The following is a 27862-nucleotide window of genomic DNA, read 5'->3' on the forward strand; positions in this document are numbered from 1 at the left end:
TCCCCCAAATTATATATAAAAAACATATAAATCTGGTGGTATTAAGCCATGCAGATAGTGTTAATGTGTGTTTTTGCCAAAATCTGAACTCACTTCAGGGTGAAAAAGCCCCTGAAACAGCATTCAGGCCATCATGGGACAATGAAGCTCTCTTCAAAAAACAGACAATTTGAAGCTGGAGCCAATTCAAAATTACTTTTCCAAGTTTGCAGATATTGCTTCTGAGATTGCTGCCTCAGCCCCAGTACAATGGAAGTAAAGAGAATTGATTTGGTGGTGTTAAGAGCATTGAACATTTTATTTTTTCTTTCTTTTACTAGGGCAGAACTTTAGAACAAAGTCCTGAAAACTATTCACAACAAGGTTTGTGGATTATCATGACTAACAGAGACACTGATGCCGGAAGAATACGTTGCTGGTGAAAAAGTTTATATGCAATTTTTCAATGCTGTGAGCACTAAAAATAAACAGTTTCATTCACAATGTTGTATTAGGGTGGTGGCAGAAATCTCAGAGATGGATATCTCAAAACCAGGGCAAAAGAAAAACCCAACCTGCACGGCTAAAACACTGGAGGTAGAAAGGCCATTTTGGCTTTTTTAGCTGAAAATATTAGTTGACTAAGTGCTTAATTAATTGTCAAGTAAACATGCCATGCAGTACATTTGCTAGTTTCAGCTTGTCAAATGTGCAGATTCAATGTTTTTCTTTGACATGTATGATAGTAAACTGAGTTGACTGAATATCCCACTATTTGTTGGATAAAACAAACAATTTGAATGCGTCACCTTGGGCTCTGGAAAATCTTATTTCCATTCTGACATTTAATAGATGAAATTATCAATCAGTTAATCAAGAAAAAGGTTTGTTTCAACCCTAATGTTTTTTTTTTTGTAACTGACCCTTTAAACCTTGCTAAAGATCGCTTTCCAACACAGCTGACACGGTAGTAGGGCTGCAACAAATGATTATTTTCATTGTTGATTAATCTGTTGATTATTTTCTCGATTAGTTGTTTGGTCTATAAAATGTAAGAAAATGGTGTAAAATGTCCTAAAGCCCAAGACAACATCCTCAAATGTCTTGTTTTGTCAACAACTTAAAGATATTTAGTTTACTGTCACAGAGGAGGAAAGACTCCAGAAAATATTCCCATTTAAGAAGTTGAAATCAGAGGATTTTGACTTTTTTTTCATAAAAAAAATACTCAAACCAATTAATCCATTATCAAAAAAGTTGGCAATTATTTAATAGTTGCCAACTAATCGATTTATTGTTTCAGCTTTACATGGGAGCTATATTATTTTATATCAATGCTTTTTGTTTTTACTCTGAAATGTACTTTTGAGTCAATACACACACTCATACACAGCACATCTGCTGACTATCTAAATGTTAAAAACAGTTAAGTTTTCCATAATAAATACTGTCAGGTATAATTGCTTCAATGTGTGTATGTTTATTTCTCAAAGATCTCATTGATGATCAGAACATGATCAAATAGACATAGATGGTAACTGTACATTCAAAATGAGTATTTCATATACAAAATGTAAATGACACAGTACCAAAAGGAACACATCAGCTGCACAGCTTGCACTGTAATAAAAAAAGACTGCATCAGAAGACTTTGATAGCAGAGGAAATCTTGACAGGAAATCTTGTACACTTTTTAGATCTTAAAACGCAAATTGGCTTTTTTAAAAACTGCTGTACAAACAGGATGTTGTGAACTAGGAAAATTTCTTGTCACGATTATCTTGGCCAAAATAATTCACAATATTATCCTGATCATGATCAAAATATGATTAAAACTCTTAAAATTGCACCAAAACATATTGGAATCACTTTACCTTACATTTTGTTAAGAAACAAATATTTTTTATATTACCAATATATTACCAATACCAATATTTTATTGCATCACAGATAGGACACATCTTTTTTTAGTGAAAAACAAGCAATCTTAAATAAGGTAATCAACAGGGCTGTCCTCGACCAAAGAAATTCTTAGTCGACTTACACTGATACAATTTTGTCGACAGATCTGTAAAACTGAGTTTCTCCACAAAGAATCACACAAAAGTACCACGTTCAACTCATTGTGCGTGTTTTTAACCCAAATGGGAAAGAAGGTGCTCTGTATTAGACCTTTTCATTGCCATTCTGTTGCTAGGGCAACAGCTTCGGTCCTACTGCATTATTAAACATTACAACAGGAAATACAAAGTTGTTCAGGGCTACTTGGTCACCATTATTTGAGCTGCGAAAACAAAAAAATTGAACATTAAAAAAAGGCAAATTAACACTGTTGTAGCATAGCAGGAAAGTTATTATTGTCCCGTTGATGCAGTACTTACAGTTATATAGGCTATGGCACTGTCTGACCCCACCGCTCCGTAGTTCGCTGCTGGGCTGATTTCCAAACCTTGCTAGAACATTTTTAAGATTTGAGCAACTCGTTATAGCAATCTGACATATAAAAATCTAAAAATAAAAAAGTCACATTTTTGTTTTTTTAAAGTGCAAACTCTCCCACTGTGCAAACCATAGCAGCAATCCACAATCAACTGTTTTGTTATACACCAGCACAGATCAAAAGATTAAACCCATGTCAGTGATTTTAACAGGAATGTGTTTTGAAAGATAGAAGGTACAGATGGATGCTCAGACTGGAAATCATGAAAAAGAGCTCTTTACACTATCTGGAAATAAAATGGACTTGATGCTACAGAAAGGCTGATGAAATAATGAGTCAGCAACCAGAGGCCTGTACTATGAAGCGGGCTCAACACACCCAGGGTGTCTTCTCGTTATCTGGTTTAACTAACAACCACGATCCCGCTAAACGGCCCTACGACGGTGGTTATCAACTCGGTAAATAACCCCAGTCACATAAAAGGGGCGGTGTTTGAGCAAACCATAATATTAGACAAATACGAAGAAGTTAAACACATAATCCACATAACATAGTTGCTGCTGTCAGATGCAGGAAGGACAGCTGGCAGAAGAAAAAAATTGCCAACTGTGTGAATACGTAAATTAACAGACTTATAATATCACTGCCCCATCTATAGCAGGAGTAGATCGGACTATAATTACTTCATGTATTCCGTTAAATCAATATGATGCTTATTGAACATAATAGAATAAAATAAGTTACTTCATTAATCCCTTGTAGGAAAATGTGGTGTGTACGACAGTGTTAACCTTCTTTGACCTGCGCCCCCGACCCCGGTGGAAAAGACTGAAACAGACTTGGGCGCAAATAAAAAATATATATAATTCAAAGGGGTAATGAGGCTTATTTTCATATGCCAGCTGTCCTCTCTGCATTTGGTTACCAATGGCGATCCACCCCGGTAAGAAGGGAGCCACCGTCGTAGGGCTGAAAACCCAGAGTTAAACCTGTAGTTACCTCGCTGACCCCAAATCCTGCTTCATAGTACAGGTCACTTGATTTCTGAACTCACTGAAAAAACAAACAAAGACATGTTTCTAAAATGCCACTAGCTGGGAAAAACAAAAGCCATTCCCCAAAGGTCATCTTCAATGCCCTTAAAATACAGATGATCAGTTTGTTAGACCGGGACTTTCCATAAGAGTACCATAATCTGCTTCAGTTTCACATGATTTGTTATGACATACCTTAACTTTCCTGGGATATTGCTTATCCCAGCAGCACTGTTCCAATTAACCTCTGCTCACAATAATCCTGGAAAGTCTCGCTCCAATGTTCCCGTTTATGATGACAGAAGGAATGATGGGAAACAAGGAGAAATGCACCAATAGAAAAAGCAGACCAACTCCCAGGTGAGACAAACGGAAAAAAACAGAGATGATGAGTGAGGGGAAAGGGCCAGTTTTAGCCAATCACCAGAGAGCTCAAGCCTCTTTTTTCTCAGGTTTCCTCCCAGCATCAACGAACCAAAGGACAGAGCAGAAAGAGAAAATCTTCCCAGACTACTCTACATCTGAGGCGTCGTTGTCAGAGGTGAGGTAGTTGCTGCCTTTTACCCGGATGTAGTGGACTTGGCCATTGGGCGAGGAGGCTCCACAGGAGCAGAGCGGACCGGTGAACAGGTTGTCGACGTCCTCCAGCTGCAGGCCCTGGGTCTCTGGGAGGCAGCCCTGGACGAAGAGCAGACCCAATACCACCAAACCCGTGTACATGAAGAATGCCCCTGGAAGACAGATTCACAAGTACACTTTCACTGTTAGGTTCTGAGCTATGACTGCCAATTGCATATGCATAATGTGTGACAACATGAAAATAAAAATGAAAAATCTATGGATAAATCTCAATTGAAGTATATACATTTGTATTATGTTTGAAGGCAAGGCAAGACTGTTTTATTTATAGAGCACCATTCAGACACAAGGCAATTCAAAGTGATTTACAGGGGCATAGAAATATATTAAATATATTAAATATAAAACATTAAAATAACATTAAAATCTAATTTAAAAGACAATGAAAACAAAAACAAAAAGCAAAAATAAGCAAATAAATAATTACAGATTAAAGATAAGTGCATCTAATTTACTGGAAAGCTGCAGCAAACAATAATGTTTTAATGTGGACGAGGACGGCAGAAAAAAGTATTTTAGCCACCTAAAAGAACGGCTCACTTAAAAATAATTGATATCCGTTTAAGTTTACGCTATATTTAGAATATTTTCTAACGGCTAACTGAACTGAAAGTGAAACGTATCTAGGCTTTGTCATCTGAGCCTGCTGGCTTTGGAGAGAGCATAGATAAGTTTCACTTTCAGCTCAGTTACCTGTTGGAAAGGAAAAGGAAAGGGCTGTCTGACGGCAAGATAAAAGCAGTGAAAATATTCTAAATATAGCATAAACGGATATGGATCTTTTTAGGGGGGGCCTTTCTTTTAGGTGGCTAAAATACGTTTTTCTTCCATCCCCATCTACAGCACTGTATTGCTTTGCTCTGGTGTCGGTACTCGTGTCTGCTTCTCCACACTTGGAGCGTGCCGACCATCATCTACTGTAGGTAATACACTGACATAGATACCTCATTTAGGTGAAATGTCATGACATAGATACCTCTTTAAGGTGAAATGTCTTCACATTTTCATTTTCAAAAACGGCAGACAATGTGTTCCATAAACTTGAAAATGAAAATGCAAACTGAGCTTTTGCATTTTAGTTTATATCATGTCACGACATGGTATCTCATGGAAATGAAAATAGCAGAATTCCCCCAAGCTTGTTTTATTAACTCTGGCAAAGTTACTCAACGATTGCTCAATATGAGGACATTTGTGGTTGTTTATTATCATGTTATATTGTTTATTATCAAATCTGGAGAGACACTTTCTAAATGAGCTTGTTTCTGAGCGATCCATGCTTTCTTTTGGTGAATCAATATGTGAGCTAGTGAGGATTTGTGTCTTCCTCAAGGACACTTTGACAGAATGAATATTATTTTAATGGAACATTTGTTGCTGCTTCAGCCTGTAGAATTCACTCAAAACTATTTTGTTCTCTATGCTGTATGTACAGTATATAGTTTGATTTAGTCTCACACTGCTCTATCGATAGCAAACCAGGACTTAAATCTGTTGTTCATCTCATCTCCCTCGCCACTGTCCTGTTGCTATAAACAAGATGGTGTTTATAGGGACCACGCCTGGTTATAGGAGGAGCAAAAAAAAAACAACATTTTTGGGAATCAGGATTTAGCAAAAGACTCTCTCTGAAGTTGCAGGAAATGCTCTCACTGACAACATATTCTTAAAGTCTAGATTGAAATGAGAACAATATTGAGGCAAAAAGCATGTGTCTCCCCTCACATGTAAAAGCAGTGCATGGTGTGACAGTGTATTTACCGTCATCTTACCGTAATAGGTCAGAAACTGAGCGACATGAAGGAAAGTCAGAGACACCAGGACGTTGAAGATCCAGTTGACCCCGGCTGAGCAGGCGTTGCCGGTGCTGCGGGCCCACAGTGGGTAGATCTCCGAGTTCACTGTCCAAGGCATGGTGCCCATACCTAACATACAGAGGCAATACATTACCTTTTTGTTATTCTTTTTGATCATACACATAATAGTTGCTGGTTTAAGCATTTGTTAGCAGAAAGATTTTATAAACAAGCATCCCCCTTTATCTGTCAACTGTTTCCTGTATCAGATGATGATGATTTATGCAGTGTTTTTTGTCTACCTGCCCAGGAACGACAGAAGCAAATTAGCTTTTAGCTAACTCTGATGCAATCAGATATAAATTGTGCACTGTCCCTGCATAAATAAACAATTAAATTAAATAAAATAAATGAAAGGTGTGAGATATTTTTGTGGTTTTCTAGAGTCACTGTATACATATGATTTATTTCAAGCCACCATCATCTTTTTTTGAAATCTGGAAACTAGCTCAGAACAAATCACAGATGATTCATGTCAAACAGATAGATTTGGACCTGGAGAGATTTCTGTTTTTATCACTCCCACACAGAAGTCCAAACAAAGTGGCACTCAGTTATGCTGCTGGAGGGAATGTGGAGAAATCATGGTGGATCATGCTCATATTTTCTGCTCTTGTCCCTCTTTTCAGGCCTTCTGGAGGGACGTAACAACAATCATCTCAAAAAACTCTTTAGTATCAGTTTGACATTCACATCCCTCTATCTTGGATATATCCCTGACGGGGCTAAGTGAAGATGATTCCTCCCCCCTAAAGATCTTGCTGGCAGCAAGTAAGAAGGCCATTACAAAACACGGGCTTCAGAAAAATAGTCCAACTTCCGGCCTCTTTGTCAATATTTTTAAAACACCTACATCTTTTAGAAACGGATGAGTTATATGTTTGAAAACCAAAGTTGTTTCAGACCTGGAGCAAAGAATGCGAGGTAGAGGATGAGGCCCAGCAGGACGACCCAGGAGTAGGATGTAGGACAGTAGTTGTAGGCCCAGATTGGGCTGTCAGTCGCCTCCGTCTGGTTGGAACAACTGGAGGAAAGAAACATTGCAGGAAATTGAAACTCATTTCTCTAAAGGTTTTGTCAACAGACCTATTTCAATTCAATCTTGATAATCAAAAGAAATCGGGGGCTGTACTACAGAGACTTCTTAACTTGCATCTCAATTGTTTGGTAACCATGGTAATTAGGGTTATGACCTGATTAAGGTAATAAGCCATTACAGATGATCAGTTCCTAAATCAATGTTCCTATCCTAACTTAAGATAGGACAGATAATATAGTTATAGATAAACCTGCGTCTGACCTTCCCCAGGCGGCGTAATCCGTGGACGCTTGATTGACAGGAACGCAGGAGGAGTCGTACACTCTGGTGCCGTTTTCACGATAACAAAATCCACAACTCGGATCCAACATGCAGAGTTCACAGAACCTGGACAGAGGACAGAGCTGAATGTAAAACCTCTCACATAACAGACAGACACACATATTTAAGTGCCGTTTATGCGTTTGGATCATATGGGAGGCTCCAAAAGTCCTTTCGATATTTAAATATTTGTGTAATACAAACAGGACCCGTGTAGAGATGAAAATATACTCTTTGACACTCCCACTGGAGAGTTTGTGATTCAGAAACGTTCACCAAGGAGCAGCTTTTTACTGCTGCTGATAAATCATAAATTGTAATATCACAATTTGAAGCCTGTTGTACTACAAAAAAAAGTATCACAATGAATGTTTAAAGTTGAGTAGGATTTGTCAGTCGCGGTTTGTAAATGCAACATTCAAAGTTTCCTCTTGGATGCGTGCTTACGATCTGGCACCGTGGTCGCTACGTTTTTAATAGAGGTCTCGATATCTACGTCATCAAAATAAGAAAACCCAGGCAGAGGGCAGGCTCTCTGCAGATACAGACACCGCCACATACTTCTAGTGAATCATAAGTGATGATTGAGAGGGATTATTTGTGTAGTCTTTTAAGAAAATCCTACTCATTCTGCCGTTAAGTCTTTACTTTAGACGAAGTGTTAAAATGTTCAAAAAGGATATTGGACTGCCAATATCTTGAGATTAAATCAGATTGCCTTTATATATATATATATATATATATATATATATATCAGGATGAATAAGAAAAACTATGAACCAATATCTCAAAATGAAAATGAGTGGTTGGTGATAATGATTAAAATGATGGTGCGTTCTCTTACCCGTATAGTCTGCAGGTTGAGTTTTGAGAGTCGACTGGGTGGAAGCTGATGGGTGGAGAAGACTGGGCAGACAGCAAGAACCCGACTGCCAACAAAGTCAGACTCAGACCGGTCCCTGCATTAGAGAAAATTAACACCATAAATAAAGCTCTGAGAAAGAATGTTGTCTGCATAAATTATTAATAAATAAATTCTGCAAGAGACTTCTGCACAAGACTAAATGTCCATTGTATGTCCATCTGAATAAGATAAATAACTAAATGCCAAAGCATGACACAATACCATAGCAGAAACATTACTGTCTCAATAAGATATTGAATTACTGCAAGCAATAATTGTTGTAATTGCTGTAACTGTTATGATTTATATACTATGTGTGTTTTAATGAACTATCCCTGGGTTTTAAAAAATCTTTAAAAAAAAGTAACTCAATCAACTAATAACTGTAGAAATATCCAGATTACCAACCTACAAGGCTTCCCAGGGTCAGCTTCCTGCGGCCCACTCTGTCCACCAGCCAGACTCCAACCAAGGTGAACACAAAGTTGGTAGCAGAAGTTGCAGCAGACAACCAGATTGCCTGTTTAACATCCTGCACCCCAGCCATCTGCAGAATGGTTGCACTGTAGTACCTATGGAGATATGAGCGAAGAGTTTCAATGACAAGCCAAATCTATTTACATTTCAACCTCCAACCAAATCTCAGCAAAAGCTATTTTTCAGTTCATTTGAGCTTTTACACTGGAGGGAGATAATTATGTGGGAGCCATTACAAGGTAAATAGATGACCTACATGACGGTGTTTATCCCAGACAGCTGCTGAAACATCTGGAGGCCGCAGCCAACGATGAGAGCCCTTCGAGTCGGACCGTGGCGAAGGATCCGTAAAATAACAAGACCTCCTAAAAAACAAACAAACAAAAAATCAACTCATGTACCTTTTATTTATTTTTAATCTTTAGCTTATAAGCTTTAGTTCTGTTTTCACAGAAATCTTTCACCTCCACCCGCCTTTTTCTCTTCCTCGATGCTGCTTCTGATGGTGTCGTACTCCTCGTCAACGCTCTGGCCTCCTCTGATCCGGCTGAGAGTTTGGCGGGCCTCTTGGCTCCGGCCCTTCTGGAGAAGCCAACGGGGGCTCTCCGGCAGGAAGAGGAAGCCGACGAACTGCAGCACCGCTGGGACAACGGACAAACCCAGCATGTACCTACAGCATGGAGACAACAAGGAGGGGTGAAGGGGTGAAGAAATGCTGAAAGAGACATCTGCCACCGATGATGCTCATGTTGGGGTCTGAAGACTCTTAGAGGTCTTAAAGGGCATTACAGATAGTTGATTCCAAGCTGCATAATCATTGTAAAAAACTCATGAATTGGAGCAGCAAAGACACACAAGTGTATTCAGAGTTGATCCACAGTATTCAAATCTGAGCCAGTATTTTAAGCTCCAATCCTGGTGTTTGGCTTTTTTTAGGGTCAGTGTTGCCTTTTTAAAGCCAAATCCATGTATGACGTTTTGTTTGCTTCGCCTTGATACTTTAGCTACACTACAGCCATACTGTGTTGTGAGCAAACAAACATCAAAGTGCACAAAATTAGAGCCGACCAAATTCTGGATTTTTTGAAGGTGAGCACTGATATTGTTATTTGAGAGTTTTAAAAGTTTGATAACGATATATCAGCCAAAACTACTTTTTTTTGGAATTTAGAGAGTTGTGACCCAGATATCTCACGGTTGAAAAATAAACTCGTCAGTGCTATCTGGTGGACAAACTATGTAACTGCAACCCTGATAGCCTGAGTAAAAACCTCAGCCAGGCCTTTGATTATGAATGGTTTATAGACATTTTTATATTATTCTATTCAGTGATTTTATTGTATTTAAGTTGTAGAATCTTATTGTTATTATATTAATCACTTATTTCATTGTATTTAAGTTGAATAATTGAATTCTATGTTGTTGTGAATTGAAGTTGTAACATTTTATTCTACTTTTTTTTGTTATTTTATTAATCACATATTTTATTGTACTTAAGTTGAATATTTTTTTTTTTTATTATTTTATTAATCACTTATTTTATTGTATTTAAGTTGTAAAATTATATTGTATTTTATTATTATTTTATAAGTTGAATAATTTTATTCTAATTTATTGTTATTTTTATTAATCACTTATTTTATTGTATTTAAATTGTTGTATTTTACAGTAAATTGTATTTACTGTTATTATAGCTTTTTATTCTATTTTATTCTATTTATTATTATTTTACAGCCTTGCGTGCATTGGTCTCCAATTGCTGAATTGTTTTTGTCTTTTCTTTTGTTTTCACGGTCCACACTTGTTCTGTCTTATTTTTGGCTTGTCAGTCATATGTGACACACTTTGAACTGCACTAACCTGTATGAAAGGTGCTATAAAATAAAGTTTGATAGATACTAGATTACCTCAAACAATTCTGCAGTTTCTTGTCACAATTTGCCAATAGCAATATATCTGGGAGAAGCTAATACTGGCAATTCAGATGAATAAGTCACGCCCTTCACAAAGAAAGAGAATGGGTAAACAAAATTAAAATAAACGGCTGTCATGGAAAGTTACTAGCAGAGAGTGTAGTGGTAGCACAAATGCAAACCTCCAGCCGTCGTGGCTCATGTAGCTGAAAGCTCCATCGATTACACTGGCAATAAACTGGCCACCAGTGATGAAGAGGGAGTTGATAGTGACCAGCTGACCTCTCTGGTGAGGGGGGGAAACTTCAGCGATGTATACAGGAACTGTCATAGAGGCAATGCCTGATGGGAAAACAAGAAAGGGTTTCATTTTGACGTACACAGAAGCATTTTCCACACATTTCAGATAGAGATCTTTTGGTGAAGAAAATCTAGGGACTATGCTTCATTCAGGCAAATACAAGCCAATAGTTGCACTGGAAAAGCGAGAAAGTTTGTGACCGGGTAGTCATGTTGAGATCAGTAGAGGAAATACCAAGCACCACCCACCAGCCGGAGCAAACTTTCTAATTTTTACAGCTAAACCGTACACTACAAGATGTTTCTGAAAACATTTGAGGCGAGAAATAGGCATTACAGTAACAGAATATTGATTGATATTTGATCAGTGCTGCCTAGTTTGACCGTTTGATCGGAGATCGCGAGTGATTGACAGCTGCCTCCGTTGAATGAACAGCCAGTAGGAACGCTCTCTTTCTGAAATGACCTGTTATTGGCCATAGTCTCCCATCACGGTCTAGATTTTTTGAAAGCCCGAAAACAGAGCCATGAGGAGGAGCAGAAGTCTAGTTTTCTCTCAGAACACTTGAATTACAATATGCTGAAAGGTTATTATGGAATTTTTGCCCAATGACGCCAAAAACATTCAGCAAAAAGTAAAAAAAGTAAAAAGTAAAAAAATGTGGCTTTAAGTTAAAGGTCCCATATCGTGCTCATTTTCAGGTTCATACCAGTATTTTGTGTTTCTACTAGAACATGTTTACATGCTTTAATGTTAAAAAAAACACTTCACTTTCCTCACACAGTCTGCCTGAATATACCTGTATTTACCCTCTGTCTGAAACGCTCCGTTTTAGTGCATTTCAACGGAATTGCAACGAAATTGCGTTGCTAGGCAACAGCTTGGGTCCATATTTACTTCCTGTCAACTGATGTTATTCACATACACTGCAACAGGATATAAACTGGGACACATTTAGAATGTTTATGTTTAAAACCATGTAATGATCTAAATATTGTATATTTGTGACATCACAAATGGACAGAAATCCTAACGGCTTGTTTCAAATGCACAATTTCTGAATACGGGCTGTGTGTATTTCTCCGTATATTGAGCGTTTCGATAGTTTAACACTATTTATAAAGCACTTAAACCTGTTTTATAATATAAAAGACCTGAAAATCTCATTTTATACAATATGGGACCTTTAAAGGTTGGAATTCTTCTTCCACCACTATCTGTGGCTAAATGGAGCTGTATCAATGTGAAATAATGTGTTACTGATAAAGGGCATAATCACCTTTACCTGGATAGATAAAAACTACAGTATGTGTATCAAAATTTAAAAAAAAAAATTCTCATAATTTCAAAACACCCACTCACCTATGCCCAAACCAACTGTGATCCTGCCCACAAGAAGAACCACCTTGCCCGGGGCCAAACTCAAGATGATGCCACCGACGCTGAAGATGAAACTGGCCAGAAGGATGCAGACCCTTCGCCCCAGCCACCCGTTCAAGAAGCCTCCACTGAGGGCAGAGAGCGCCGCAGCCCCAACAGTACTGGAAACCAGCAGCTCCTGCCACAGAGAGCTTAGGTTCATCTCCTTCTTCAGGAGCAGCATGGCCCCGGACACGACCCCGGTGTCATACCCGAAGAGGAATCCTCCCAAGGCAGAGAAGAAGGCCAGCAGATAGACGAACCACGGTGTGGAGGCATCTTGACCCAGGAGATCTGTGGAGGCATTATGGTCCAGGAGATCCCCACCAGCTGCAGATGGAGGTCCAATGAGACTCTGCTCTCCATCATCCACTGCTTCCTGTCTCCTGCTGCCCATAGAGCTGCTCATCTGCTTCAGACTGTATTCATCGTGGCTGCTGGACATAGAGAGGAAACCAGGAGTTAAGACTAAATGTAAATAAGTAATAGTATATAAAACCTCACTCAAAACATAGCAGAGTTGAGGAACAAGTGGGTTCCCAAAAAACAGCAGTCTTCAGTGTCACATCACGTAAGACATATGTCTAAATGGTGCACTTTAGTGGCTTCAAAGTGCCTTAAAACAACGATAGGTTAGCACTGACAGTGCTACTGCTATGTGCCTTGTGAGCGGCCATGTTTAATGTTTACGTGGACACGTCACGTGGTTACGTCACATGCTCAAGTCACATGACCCAATGACTGCACCTCAGCAAAAAAAAGTTCTCACGACTTGTAATGTAAAAAAATATATATATTGTATTTTATTTTTATTCTATTAATCACTATTAATCACCATTTATGACATTTAAGTTGTAACATTTTATTCTATTTTATTGTTATTGTATTAATTACTTATTTTATTGTATTTAAGTTGAATAACGTTATTACATTTTATTGTTATTGTATTAATTACTTATTTTATTGTATTTAAGTTGAATACTTTTATTTTATTTTATTGTTATTTTATTAATCACTTGTTTTATTGTACTTCAGTTGAATAATGTTATTATATTTTTTGTTATTTTATTAATCACTTATTTTATTGTACTTAAGTTGAATAACGTTATTACATTTTATTGTTATTGTATTAATTACTTATTTTCTTGTATTTAAGTTGAATACTTTTATTGTTATTTTATTGTTATTTTATTAATCACTTATTTTATTGTACTTCAGCTGAATAATTGAATAATGCCCCTAAACAATGTGCAGAATCGCAGCAGCTTCAGAGTTGTTTGTCACTGAACAGCTGACAGGTAGGCTAGAGCTATACTGGCACATAAACTATCACTCACCAGCAGATGAAATATAAAACCTCACATAACACAAAAAACTGTTTCAACTAAACAGACATTATCTGTGCAAAATAAACTCTCTATATAACTATAAAATTGTCTTTACCTGTGAAAAGCTTATTGTCGAGCAAAGCTGCAGGAGTCCTTGGTGTCCTCTTCAACTAACAGGAAGTTTGGCTGATGATCACATGATGTTGCTGCAGGGAAAAGAGGAACACGCCCATTGTAGCCTATTTGGAATAGTTTACCTGAGCCTCCAGTGACCCTCACATAGCAGACAGCTGCAACTACCTTGTGAAACAGCAGGATGTTTGCACTTTGCATTGCTCGAAAGAGGTATTAAGGCTTTACAGTATGAGCAAACTGTCACAACATATTTTCACATCAGCTGTTTTAATTCACCTCTGAAGACTAAACAATGACTGATGAATTTGGGTTTTCATTTAGCAAGTTAAGGGCATAATTCCCCATGTTTTATTAGGAGATCATGTGTTTTATTTGGTTATTTTATCTTAGGGAAATGAGAGTTATTTTATTATGTATACCCAAAAATAGAAGTTTGCCATTTCCATTTTTGACAAATGCCACTGGCTATCATTCCAGAAAAATAAAGCAATAGTAAATGAAATGTGAATCAACATAATTTTAATGTGATACAAGATTTAGACATTCAATAATAATAATAATAATAATAATAATAATAATAATAATAATAATAATAATAATAATAAAGTTTTAATTCCCTATCTTTCACAGTTTTTTTAAAGTCTAAATGTGACTCAGTTACTAAGTTGGACACGTGGTAATATTACTATTATCAACTTAAATATATAAATAAATAAATAAAAACGGCTTTACAGTATGAGCAAACTGTCACAACATATTTTCATATCAGCTGTTTCAATTCACCTTTGAAGACTAAACAATGACTGATGAATTTGGGTTTTATTTAACAAGTTAAATGCATAATTCCCCATTTTTTATTAGGAGATCATGTGAACTGTTTGTCTTTTTTTATTCGGTTATTTTATCATAGGGAAATGAGAGTTATTTTGTTATGTATACCCAAAAATAGAAGTTTGCCATTTCCATTATTGACAAATGCCACTGGCTATCAATAAAATGTGACTTGACATAATTTTAATGTGATAAAAGATTTAGACATTCAATAATAATAATAATAATAATAATAATAATAATAAAAACAGTTTTCATCACCTATCTTTCACAGTTTTTTTTATTTTAAATGTGACTCAGTTTCTAAGTTGGACACATGGTAATATTACTATTATCAAATAAAATAAAATAAATAAATAGTATGAGCAAAATGTCAGGGCATATTTTCACATCAGCTGTTTCTTACTCGCTTTTGAAGACTAAACAATGACTGAATGCATTTGGGTTTTATTTAGCAAGTTAAGGGTATAATTCCCCTCTTTTTATTAGAGGATCAGGTGAGCGGTATGTCTTTTTTATTTAATTATTTTATCATCATTAAATAAGAGAAAGACATTCAATAAAACATTTTTTTTTTTTTTTAATTATTTTTAGAAAGAAAAAGTCATCTGACTCAGTTACTAAGTTGGACACGTAATAATATGACCAACCTCTTTGATATTACTATTATCAAATAAATAATGAAAAAATAGAAGACCCTCCCTGCTGACAGTATATACAGTATATAGTCTACCGTAGTGGCACTCCTAGATGCGCAATACAAAACACAGACGATGGTGGCGATATAAAAAGTTTAGATTTTGTTGAATTAATCGCAGTTATGTGTGAAGTAATATATGCCGAATTTCGATACATCTTCCAATAAGTTAAAAAACGTTTTAACATTTTCTCTGCGGGCTAAGAATATTTGCTTATTTGAAAATAAACACTATAATGTGGATTTTTTTGAATGGAATACGGCGTGAATAACTGCCAACAGACACTGGGATGGGAGGAAGCTTAATGCAGATTTTGTTGAATTAATCGAAGTTTTTTGTGTAAGTAATATATGCCGAATTTCGATACATCTTCCAATAAGTTGTAAAACGTTTTAATATTTGCTCTGCGTGCTAAGGACTTTTGCTTATTCGCAAAGAAACATTAAAATGGGGATTTTTTTAATGGAATACGGCGTGAATCAGTGCCCAGATCCGTTACTCAGTAACTGACATCAGACACCGGGGTGTCTAAAAAAGTTTAGATTTTGTTGAATTAATCGCAGTTTTATGTGAAGTAATATATGCCGAATTTTGATACATCTTCTAATAAGTTATAAAACGTTTTAAAATTTGCTCTGCGGGCTAAGAATCTTTGCCGATTCGCAAACAAACATTAAAATGTGGATTTTCTGAATGGAATACGGCGTGAATCAGTGCCAAGATCGGTAAATCAGTAACTGACACCCCATGCTGCACCGCGGTGTCTGTTTCCAGTTTCCTCTTTAGCAAACGGGAAGTTTTTTAATCTGAGTCATATGATGTGACTGTAAAGGAAGGAGGAACACGGCTGTCAGAGAGAGAGGATCCGCTGCTTTTTTCCCCCTCCAACAGGAATAACAGAAAGACTTTAAATCCCACAAAGAGGAAGACGTTTCTGTGCCAGAAGAAGAAAGTTCGCAGAGGACGGTGATGTCAACATCTAAAGCGAAACTCCGTCACGCACACTGACAGCTTCTTTACATCGTGACAGCCACTCAGCCGAACTGCAGCTATAATCATGTAACACAGCTAATATGTTAGTATAGTGATGTAACCTTAGTAATATGTGTATATATTTAATGTAGTAATGCTGGCGCTGCAGCAGTGTGGCCGAAGTTTGTTCTGAAGAGATTGTTGCAGCCTGCAGATTATGCTCGTCAACTCGTCAGCTGGAAAACAGCATTTCAAAGACAATGGTTAACCAAGAGGAGCTGGAAGAGAGGCTGAAGAAACTGCTAGTGAGGCTGAAGATACCAATAGAAGACAGACAACTATGCACACTGATTCAGATCATCCAGGATCTGCTTTTCCTGGCGCACACCGACAATGGTAGGAAACACACACATGTCCTGCTGCTTGCTGCTGCTGCTTGCTGCTGCTGCTGCTGCTGCTTGCTGCTGCTGCTGCTTGCTGCTTGCTGCTGCTGCTGCTGCTCAAATACAGCCACGATTATTCCTCTCGACATTTTAATACTTTAAGTTTTTTTTTGCTGTTGGTACTTTTACTTAAATATGAGTACTTCTTCCACCACTGCCTACAGTACATTAAGACTAATAGAATATGCTCCACAGGCTGCAACATTATAATGATGCTTACATGTTAATGCATCAGAAAAACATTCAATAATAACATGGCATTTTTCTGCATAATGACTACTTTTTTGTATTGTAAGTAGCTACATTTTGCTGATATTTCTGAATGCATGACTTATAACTGTGGTATTACTACTTGAACTTGTCCCAACACTTCTCATAAGTCAAAGTACTTTTACTTTGATACTTTAAGTAGGTTTTTGCTTGATATTTTTGTACTTTTAGTTAAATATGAGTACTTCTGCCTACAGTACATGAAGATAAAAGAATACTTCTGAATGCATGACTTGTAATTGAGTATTTTAAAACTGGTATTACTACTTGTACTTGTCCCACCACTTCTCATAAGTCAAAGTACTTTTACTTTGATACTTTAAGTATGTTTTTGCTTGATATCTTTGTACTTTTAGTTAAATATGAGTACTTCTTCCACTACTGCCTACAGTACATGAAGATAATATGCTCCACAGGCTGCAGCATTAAAATTATGCTATACTTCAACTCCTAATCTGTGCATAAGAAGAAACCCAAACTGACAAGTAAAACTATCTGAAGACCAAACAAAGTCACACCAAAGCTGTGGTGGAAAGTACAGTAACAAAGTACATTTCGTCAAATGTTTTTAGGTACTTGTACTTTGGGTATTTCCATTTTCTGCAACTTTTTGCTTCAGCTCCACCACATTTTACAAGAACATATTGTACTTTTTTGTCCTTTACAATTACTAGTGACCTTACAGATCAAGTTTTTTATAAACAAAACATGTGATCAATTTATTTAATATGACAATATGCTACAGTTTAAACTATTCAACAGTAAATAAAGTGGTTCCACCTGCACCTGCTGTAACATTAAAATACTGCTTACATGTTTTTAATGTAACTGACTTTTAATACTTAGTTAGTACATAGTAATACATATTTTTTTTTGCTGTTGATACACTTTACTAAATGTACTTTGTTACTGTACTGTAGTAATACCTGCAGTAAAATACTCAATTACAAGTATTCAGAAGTATTATTAGCAAAATGTAGGTACTTACAATATAATAAAGTACTCATTATGCAGAAAAATGCCATATTATCATATATTATTGGATATTTTTCTGATGCATTAACATGTAAGCATCATTTTAATGTTGCAGCCTGTGGAGCATATTCTATTTGTCTTAATGTACTGTAGGCAGTGCTCAAAGAAGTACTTATATTTAAGTAAAAGTAAAAAAGTATCAACAGCAAAAACATACTTGTTAATATTTTGCAGATACAGATATGACATATAGGCGCACAGGAGCATTGCTGTAGTTACGTTTGGTGTGGATGGTTTAATCTAACAGGGCAACATCTGTTTTTTAATATTAAGATGGTACACCTTCATTTATCATAATGCATAATTTATTTTTTTCTACTCAAGTACACTTTTTTTTATAATATGAATGTACTTTGATATTATTGAAATCTTGAATGCTGAACTATTCTCTGAGACTTGCCATACGCATTTAGAAATAGAGCTGAGTGTGACTGCACCCCTTCATTCAAAGCTAACTTGTCACATCACGTCTTCTCATCTGTTGCAGCAGCTGAACTGTTTGAAGACAAAGATGTCCATACCCCCCTCATGGTGGTACTCTCAGCCTACATTGGCAGCAAAGGAGCCCAGCAGGTACTGCAGAAACCTCAGAAACCTTTCATTGTGTGCTTTATTTTTCTTATTGCGTCAGCAGTGTGCTATTCAACCATCTTGAACTAAGTAAACAGAGAGAATGAACTTTATGCGGTGGCTTTAAACACAACTTATGGGCGCTGAAAGGAAACAGAAATGTGTGCCACCTTAAATTGGACATACAGATGTGTACGTTTGTGCAACAACATCACCTGCTGCTAAGTCACCCACAGCTGACATGCCTACACCTGATCCAGCAGGTTTATGGCGTCTTGTGACTGCAGCTTATATCAGGTGCAGCATAACGCAAACCGAAAGTCAGATTGTGAGACTCCTGTACAGGCTCAGACGTAACAGTCTCATTTGAAAGATAAAACAAAAATGTGATTTGACATATTCTGAGGTTTTTCCTCAAGAGCTGTAGGCAATTGTGTGATGCATCATGTCAGATACTGTAAATCATTTAAAGCCAATACATGTAGGATTTTGCCTCAAGCTTATTTTTATTGAGCAATTTGCTTCACATACAGTAACAATGATCTGTTATATGATCTAACGCTCGAGATCGGGACAATTTATTATTGCTTTTGGCTCTGCTACAGAGGAGTCAAACAAGTTTGAGGTTTTACATCTTGCATGTAAATTGGCTCTCACATTGCAAAATCATCTGCAAGTTAAGGTGCAGTTAGAAATTCAAAGTTGTTGTTTTTCCATCCATCAATCTTTAGTTTTATTTTGATAGTTTGACTTGCTTATTCATCTCCAGCCTAAGTGTGTGAATCTTCCTGCTACAGGTGGGTTGGTCATTGCTGTGTCGGCTGATTGAAATATGCCCCGATACGCTGGACCAGCTGACCAGACCTCTGCAGGCTGCCAAGGAATGGGAGGTACTGGGAGTGCACCAGTAAGTAAACACATACCTGCTGGGTGCTGTAGCTGTGATGAACTACTATTAGTTCACATTGTCATCAGCTGTACTTTGTGTTAAGTGCTGATTACCAAATGTGAGCATGCTAACACATCAAATTAAGATGGTGAACATTATAAACATTACACCTGCTAAACATCAGCATGTTAGCATTGTCACTGTAGACATGTGAGCATGCTGATGTCAGCATTTAGCTCAAAGCAGTGCACCAGAGTTTACAGCCATACTATTACAGAGCCGTTAGCATGGCTTTAAACTCTTGGTCTTGTTTCCCTCTTCAAGAATCACATACTGATGTACAAAAAGTTAGTTAATTAGTTAACATTTCATATCATAGTTACATTAATCATAAGCTAAATGTCGTTAATGTTCATTTTTTTTGGTTGCATCTTTGTGATGTTGAGTTTCATGGATTTGAAGGTTTCTCAGAATATATGTGAGAGTAAATATATATATATATATATATAGTGGACATTGATATAGTCCAGTTCAGCTCTTTGTTCATCAATACGTGTATCATGAGTGTCCAGATGTGAAAGCATCATTCCTCATCTGAGCTGGTTATTCTTGGACAAAGTGTGAATGAATTTAAGCCACTTCATGTTGTCTACATCCGCTTTTCCTTACGTTAATAGATTGTGGCTCTCAGGTGTTTCAGGTGGAAATCGTGTTAATGTCATTTTCAGTTTTCAGTTCCTTTTCATTGCACGTAACCGTCTGGGCTCATATTATACTATCACGCAAAGTGACCCTTTCAGTTCCTTTTATAACATTTTCTCCAAATCACTTTGTATTCCACCAAACTATTCAGGAAGTTCTAAATCCACAGGCGTGCTCAGACAATAAGAGCTTATAGAAAATATTTTAAGATTGCAAAAGTTAGGTCCTTGCATGCAGGCCGTGCAGTGATTTAGCTGATTCAAGTCTTTGTCTTGGCTACAGCCCTGGTTCATTTCTCTCCCCGTCCTGATGTGTTTTCCAGGCAGATCCTGAAGGTGCTGTCTCAGTACAGCACAGACTGCAGAGTGACCATGGTTGGACTCAGAGCCCTGGCTCTCCTGCTCAGATCAGGTACACGTCGAACGAATATACAGGAGATGATATGCTACAACCAGGCTGTCAATCCATTAAGATATTTAATCATAATTCATCACATGATTGTCCATGATCAATCGCAAATTAATCCCACATTTTTTATCTGTTCAAAATGTACGAATTAATTTAACAACACAAAACAACAACAAATATTGTCCAGAAACCCTCGCAGGTACTGCATTCAGCATAAAAAAATATGCTCAAATCATAACATGGCAAACTGCAGCCCAACAGGCAACAACAGCTGTCAGTGTGTCAGTGTACTGACTTGACTATGACTTGCCCCAAACTGCATGTGATTATTATAAAGTGGGCATGTCTGTAAAGGGGAGACTCGTGGGTACCCAGAGAACCCATTTTCATTCACATATCTTGAGGTCAGAGGTCAAGGGACCCCTTTGAAAACGGCCATGCTGGTTTTTCCTCGCCAAAATTTGCGTAAGTTTGAAGCGTTATTTAAAATCCTTCGAAACAAGCTAGTATGATATGGTTGGTACCAATGGATTCCTTAGGGTTTGTAGTTTCACATGATGCCAGTATCTTCAGCTTTAAAACTGAGCCCGCAACAACCTCCAAAAGATCGGATTGCGTTAATGCGTCAAAGTAATTAGTGGTGTTAAAACAAATTTGCGTTAACGCGTTAACTTTGACAGCCCTAGCTACAACACATCAGGGCATCGCTCCTGCTACACATGACGCCAGCACGAGCACCAGAAGATCATTTAATAACCATTTCTGTGATTTATAGCTGAAGCCCAGCTCACAGTTTGTGATTTGAATGGTCATTCTTCAGGACAGAAACGTTATGCTGCAGTGATGTCATCAGATCTATACAAAAGGAAACTTGGAAGTAAATGATTCACAGAGCCCTGTAGTAAAAGTAATAAAAATATAAAAAACTAAACAATTAAACATGAAAAGAACTGCAGTCCACATGTAATTATTCAGGCATTTTAGAGCAACATTTTCATCTCTTTCTTTAATGATCTCTGTGGTTATGCTCATTTCTAATCTATTGTTCAATGACGTATGTTTCATCCTGCTTTGTGTGATGTGAAGCTTCTGAGAAAGGCAGAGGTTAAACTAAATAGACATGCATCACATGGTCTGCAAGCTGCCTGGACTTTTCTGTGACAGAGTACAATGTCAGTGGCTGCACTGCCAGAGATAACCATCAAGCAAGCCAAAGACTTCCTGCCTCTGACTCGGAGGAACTCGGAGGAACATTTATTAGAGATATTAACTACTTATCACATGACAAATTGTGGAACTTAAAGTTTGGAGATAATATCATAGTTAATCCATTTTCAAAAATGAATTATTGATTTGTGGCCCTGGAGGTTTTCATTTCCTGTTCCCATTAAGTTAAGATATAACTTTATTAATCCTGAAGGACATTCTTGTGCTAGAGATTGCTTAAAAATTACAACACCGGAAGAATAAAAAACAATAGAGTAAACAATATAAACATATAAACAATAGCGTAATAATATAAAATGTATAAGAAGTAACACCAGTGCCCGATAGAATAGCAATAAAAGTAAGAAACATTTTGTAAAATAAGTGAACTAAAATAGAAAAGTAATATTGCACATGATATTGAAAAATAATAGAAAAGTAATATTGCACATGATATTGAAAGTAATATTACACATGAAGGCACCAGACTTATGTTTTGTGCTTCTTTAATGCATGATTATGTAGACATGATTCTTCTGCTGGTGCTGGAGGAGGAGGAGGAGGATGTGTTTGGCCTGGTGGTGCAGGCGATGAAGACGTTTCCCACCAGCGAAGAGCTGCAGCTCCAAGGCTGTGCAGCTCTGCAGATCCTCCTGGAGAGAGGTGAGCAGACACTCTGACCTCCAATACACTAGTGTACAGAGTGATATGCATTTTGCTTGTCTTAATATTCTATGACAGGTATCTACCCTGTGTTACTGCAGTGTATTTCAGATGTTTCTGACTCAGAGTGACATTTGTCTGACTTTTATTCTAGTAAATATATTATACTAAACTAACCGTGTATAGCTACAGTATGGTGGAGTCCTGTGAGGCTGTAATGCTCGTTGCGTGGAACGAAGCGTTGCTATTATTTGTTTGGCTTGGGGGTGTTTCCAGAGAAAAGGTCACGTTGTTGCCTAAATAACAAGGGTTTTTCTAAGAGTTTATGTAAGTTGGCCATTTTAAGAATTTTTTTCAGGTTCCACATTATCAGATTTGACTCAGCTCTCATTTGTCTCGGCTGTGCTTCGTCAACCTCAGCCTAATGCTAATATTATCATCCATCTAAGAGCACAGCTAACATTAGTTTTACTAACCTGCTAATAGAGTGATCCAGGGATGACGTATTCTTGTAGGCCAACCAGGAAGTTATCATCGCCCTGGGTTCCCTCGACAAAAAGACAATGGGATTTTTCTATTGGCTTTTGGATTATTGCAGAAAATCAGCTCTGTGGCAAACAAACGTTTATGATACTTCCACGTTTTGTTCAGCAAGATAATCTCCACTAATGAACACCACTTTTTATTTGATTTTTGAAGTGTAAATGCAATCACCAGAAGTAAAAAGCTAACATTAGGCTATTCACAAACTACACCACGGTCAATTCTCGAGTGGAATATTTACTGACGTATTTTATATTGTAGAACAAAATGTTAAATTCTATTCAGCTTTTGTTAACCACAGACCTTATTTCGGGCATCTAACTAAAAAGCCATTTAAGAAACCCATTGACTTCCAGACGAAGGAACCGGAAGTGCTAAAATACTCATTTCCAGGTTTTAGGACTCATTCCTGCAGCACTCTATATGCTTACATTAGCAGGTTAACATGCCTACAGTTAGCATGTAAATATGCGACTACAACTATTAAAGGTTAATATATTTAGCATGCCAGCAAGTTGCTAGTTTGTACTTATGTGTGTAAAAGTTAGGATTTTAGCTTTGGATTAACATGTTTCTATATGCTTGTGTACAGTAAGCAAGCAAACAAGCAAGCTTTAGTTAAATAACACATTTCATTCCAGGTGGAAGCACAGTGGGCTGCTGCAAACACTATATTGATAGTGTAAAGATAAAACATTATACAGAAGTAAAACCCAATTTAAAACAAACACATAACTGATATGTTTGAATTAAAACCATTATGAAATAGGTATAAAAATTGTAATAATTAAGATCAGCAACCAACCAGTAAGAATTAATAAGACGTGAATTAAAACCAAAATGATCAAATACAGTACAGTACAGTAGCTGAATATCTATCTTGTGTCCGTGTCTCCAGTAAGTGATGACCACCTGGTGGAGTTTGTGGAGAACCAGGATCACGTTGTGGTTCTGGCGGCTCTGCAGAAGTTCCCGGACAACCCCGAGCTGCTGCTGCTGGCCATGAAGGTGCTGCTCCCGCTGGCCCGTCCAGGTGAGACCTCAGTCAGCACAAGAACTTTATAATGTTATCAGTAGAAAGGGCTAATATGTTAGATTTCTGAATCCTACCATACATTAATCTCAGATTGATCTCTCAATGTAGTCCAGAGGCGTATCGCCAAATTAAAGATCCAGTGTAGTTCTGTCGTTCTGTGTGCTGTATTGGTTGATGTTATCAACATAATGATTATGAAAGAAGAACACAAGACATCAACCTTTTTCTTTCTTAATTTCACAGCGTCTATTTCTAGCCTCATCACCAGACCGTGATGTCACTGCAACGCTTTTTAAAAAGTCTTCTCGTTAATCAGATTATACTTCAAACGCCAGTGTTGTGCTGCCGTGTCAGAGCAGCTGTTTGTAGGAACAGGCGAGCGGTGTGTGTTGAAAATAGATGAATATCAAATCTTCATGGATATTCCCTCATGGTGAAGAACACAGCAACTCCTTAAGTGAGTCTCTTTGTATTTGCTATCCAAATACATACACCGATCATGGTGATTATGACAGCAGTGGGAACCCTGTGCGGTCTGCGGCTACGCAGCCCCATACGCAACAAACTGCGATGCACCGTGTGTTCTGACACCTTTCTATCGGAATCAGCATTAACTTTTTCAGCAATTTGAGCTACAGTAGCTCTTCTATTGGATCGGACAACACGGGCCAGCCCTTGCTCCCCACGTGCATCAATGAGACTTGGGTCTGACCCTGTCGCCGGTTCACTGGTTTTCCTTCCTTGGACCACTTTTAGTAGGTCCTGACCACTGCAGACCGGGAACATCCCACAAGAGCTGCAGTTTTGTAGATGCTCTGGCGCAGTCGTCTAGCCATCACAATTTGGCCCTTGTCAAAGTCGCTCACATCCTTACGCTGGCCCTTTTTTTCTGCTTCCAACACAAAGTTCAAAATGTTCACTTGCTGTCTAATATATCCCCCTCACTGCCAGGTGCCATCGTAACGAGATAACTAATGTTATTCACTTCACCTGTCAGTGGTCTTAATGTTATGGCTGATCGGTGTAGTCATGTAATAGATAATTGGGTTGGAGGCTTCCCCCATTTCCATGACATTTCTTTTTTCATTTTGGAACAGCAGATGCAATTATCAGAATGCAAGACAGCCCTGAATATTTGTATTACAAGGATTGCATTTTTCTGAAAAGAGAGAGAAGAAAGAAAAAGAAAATATATTTTGTCTCACAAAGCAAACTACTTTTCATTTGAGGGGGCACAAGTTGAAAGGTTAGGACAGAGTTTACTGCACATTTTTTACATTTTCCAGCAAACTTTCTTCTATTCTGTTAACATAAACCTCTGGATTCTAAGGCTGATCAATATTTGAGCATTTGAGATTGATCAAACAATTGCATTTTAGTCTATATTTGTTTTTGTTTTTTAACTTAAACACATAACATTTTCAAGCACTTTTCATAGGGCTGGCTTCCCTTTGGTTATTAAAGACCAAAATATTTACTGAAAAGGATGAGAGCAGTGAGCAAAGAGCAAAGAGCAGTGCTCTTTGTCTTGTGCAGAAAGAAGCTTGATCACTTATCAATATGTCTTTTGACTGCCGTGGGAGTACAGTCTTTAATGCTTTATATTATATAGTAGGTTTTCTGTCTGTATTAAAGTCTAGTCACAGAGCAGACATCACATCATACATTTTCTCTGAGGCCAAACATAGTAGATGACATATTACTTGTATTGCTCTACACTGTAATTGTAATTAGCTGGATGATTTCTGCATGAAAAGTGGAGCTGGACATGAAAAAAAAAGTGGACAAAGTTTTAGTCATGAACAATTTTTTCCACTTTAATCAGTGTTTTTCACAGATGTGCGATTTATCGCGGTCATGAGGGGGATTCCACTCTCGGTCATTAGTGAGGGTCGTGCTTAGATTTGCTGTCTCTCTTTTCATCGTGAATATGCTGACATCATTTTTTTTCACCTTCATCTTTTCACAGATAATTGTACATAGGTAAATACCTCTATACATGAAGGGATAGAGAGATAGTAATAAAAAAAAATTAATAATAATAATATTTTAAATAAATAAATAGGGATGAAAAATATAAGTAAATAAATAAATGAATAAAATAGTGATATTATAAAAAAAATTTAAAAAATAATTAATAACAAAAATACAAATAATAAATAATGCAAAAGAAATACAAAATAAAAAAATATTTCAATAAAGAAAAAGAAAAATCCCCAATTTTGGCAGTTTACAGTTAAAAAAAAGAAGAGAGATAACAAAAGATAATAAAAGAATAACATAAAATAACAGTAAAGAGTAATAGAAAACATCAACAATTCCATACTTTTTCTAAAAAGAAAGGTATAATTATTACGGCTTCATCCTGAATTAACGTTTCCTAAAACAACAACAAAAAACTTGCCTTATACTTTGACAATGGTACAGTGGGGGGAGACACTTCACGCTATTCTTTTTATACAACTATAGAATGATTCTTATTTTACACATTGCACATTGTACACACATTTTTATTTACGTGTTATAACATGAAGGTTGAAGGAGATAGTGTAGTTGTTTTTGAGTTTATTAGCTTTTCTTTTCCAGGCAGTAACGTGGAGATATTGATGTCGGGAGGCGCTCGCTGCTACAGCGTGATCATCGCCGCTATGGACGCCTTCCCCGAGGTGGAGGAGCTGCAGGAGACGGCCTGCTGCCTGTTCAGGAGGTTTACATCAGGTCAGATCCAGGGACCAAATCTGATGAAATGTTAGAAATAAATACTTATTGTCAGGGGATGAAATATGTTGGTATCATATTTCTGTAGTTTACTTTCCATGGAGCCAATATAAAATGTGTTGTAGTGAACACTTAAAAACTCTCAGATGCTCCGTCAATGAATAACTTTGGAGTATCTCCTCCCTTGTTGACAGTCGGTGATAACACTGTTTGCGAAATCAATGAATCATCACTATCAATACAGCAGTGTTTGCATTTTATTCATCCTGATAATCTAATGTGTTTGCCAGTTGACAGATTAAGATTGAAGAAGTCGATACAGTTCAATGTAATCCAGGGTGCGTTTGTTTTGTGTCTCCTCATAGAGAGCTACTACAACATCCTGGTACTGAACGGTGTCCAGAGGGTCACAGTGAGAGCCTGTCAGAAGTTCCCCGACAACGCCACGCTGCAAGCCGCCGCTCTCTCCTGCTTGGCTGACCTCAGTGAGGGCGCACACTCACACATGCTATGTTTAACTCATTTATTTATATCCACTCTGATGGATTAGTGGTGGAGACAATAGAACAATGCCTTCGCCTTCAACATCGACACATAGCAGTGCTACATACGCAAGCAGATAAATGACATTAGGGTACAAAAACAGTCCTTTGTCTATATGTTGTGACTATGCTGATTAATTTCCTCAAGTCGTCAGCCACGTACCACCGGCTTGAGTTCTCCAGGGTGCTGAATATAGACATGAATAGCTGACATTTTCCAGGCTATGCAATAGACAGGGTATTTATAGGTCTTGAAAAAGCATGTCATTCAGTTCAAAAAGGGATTTTGAAGGTATTAAAAAGAATATTTTTTTTGCCTGCCGTAGACAATAACATTAGTTATACCTTTTTTATGCATGTGGTTTTGAGCTGTCTGGCAGAGGTGTGGACTCTGAGTCAGACTCGAGGCACAAATTTGATGACTTTAGACTCGACAAAATAAAAAAAAGACTTGCAACTCGACCTGGACTTGCAATGACTCATGACTTCAGTTGGACTTGAGCCTTTTGACTTGAAAATACTTGACACCTTCCCCCCAAGCACAAAGATTA

At 37.3% G+C, this 27862-nt stretch overlaps 2 protein-coding genes across 12 annotated transcripts in view; one reads left to right on the plus strand and one right to left on the minus strand.

The window, feature by feature from the left end:
• Positions 1–1098: 1098 nt before the first annotated feature.
• Positions 1099–13884, minus strand: LOC119486932 (proton myo-inositol cotransporter-like). 7 transcript variants are annotated; one of them, XM_037767488.1, is made up of 13 exons: positions 12266–13015; positions 10785–10944; positions 9154–9359; positions 8946–9054; positions 8621–8784; positions 8153–8267; positions 7249–7374; positions 6854–6972; positions 5865–6017; positions 4018–4184; positions 2361–2432; positions 2253–2263; positions 1099–1599 (listed from the first exon to the last, which is right to left on the minus strand). In XM_037767488.1, the coding sequence occupies exons 1-12, from the start codon at positions 12765–12767 to the stop codon at positions 2255–2257; spliced, it is 1902 nt and encodes a 633-aa protein (XP_037623416.1). In that variant the 5' UTR covers positions 12768–13015; the 3' UTR covers positions 1099–1599; positions 2253–2254. The 7 variants fall into 7 exon arrangements, with proteins under 7 accessions (XP_037623416.1, XP_037623419.1, XP_037623418.1 ...); XM_037767491.1 differs by adding an exon at positions 13766–13884 and having other exon boundaries at positions 1099–2432; positions 12266–12756; XM_037767490.1 differs by adding an exon at positions 13766–13859 and having other exon boundaries at positions 1099–2432; positions 12266–12759.
• Positions 13885–15566: 1682 nt separating this feature from the next.
• The window catches only part of lrrk2 (leucine-rich repeat kinase 2), a 42291-nt gene continuing 29995 nt past the window's right edge, over positions 15567–27862 (plus strand). For 3 of the 5 annotated variants that reach the window (XM_037766726.1, XM_037766728.1, XM_037766730.1), the window contains exons 1-8: positions 15576–16682; positions 18522–18607; positions 19402–19511; positions 20518–20606; positions 22335–22472; positions 23914–24048; positions 26638–26769; positions 27135–27254. In XM_037766726.1, the coding sequence (XP_037622654.1) occupies positions 16547–16682; positions 18522–18607; positions 19402–19511; positions 20518–20606; positions 22335–22472; positions 23914–24048; positions 26638–26769; positions 27135–27254 (946 nt within the window). In that variant the 5' untranslated portion in view covers positions 15576–16546. Of the gene's footprint in view, positions 16683–18521; positions 18608–19401; positions 19512–20517; positions 20607–22334; positions 22473–23913; positions 24049–26637; positions 26770–27134; positions 27255–27862 lie in introns of all 5 variants that reach the window. The other 2 variants (XM_037766727.1, XM_037766729.1) reach the window with 2 other exon arrangements.

Source organism: Sebastes umbrosus, chromosome 4 (genome assembly GCF_015220745.1).
Source record: "Sebastes umbrosus isolate fSebUmb1 chromosome 4, fSebUmb1.pri, whole genome shotgun sequence".
Lineage (NCBI taxonomy): Eukaryota > Metazoa > Chordata > Actinopteri > Perciformes > Sebastidae > Sebastes > Sebastes umbrosus.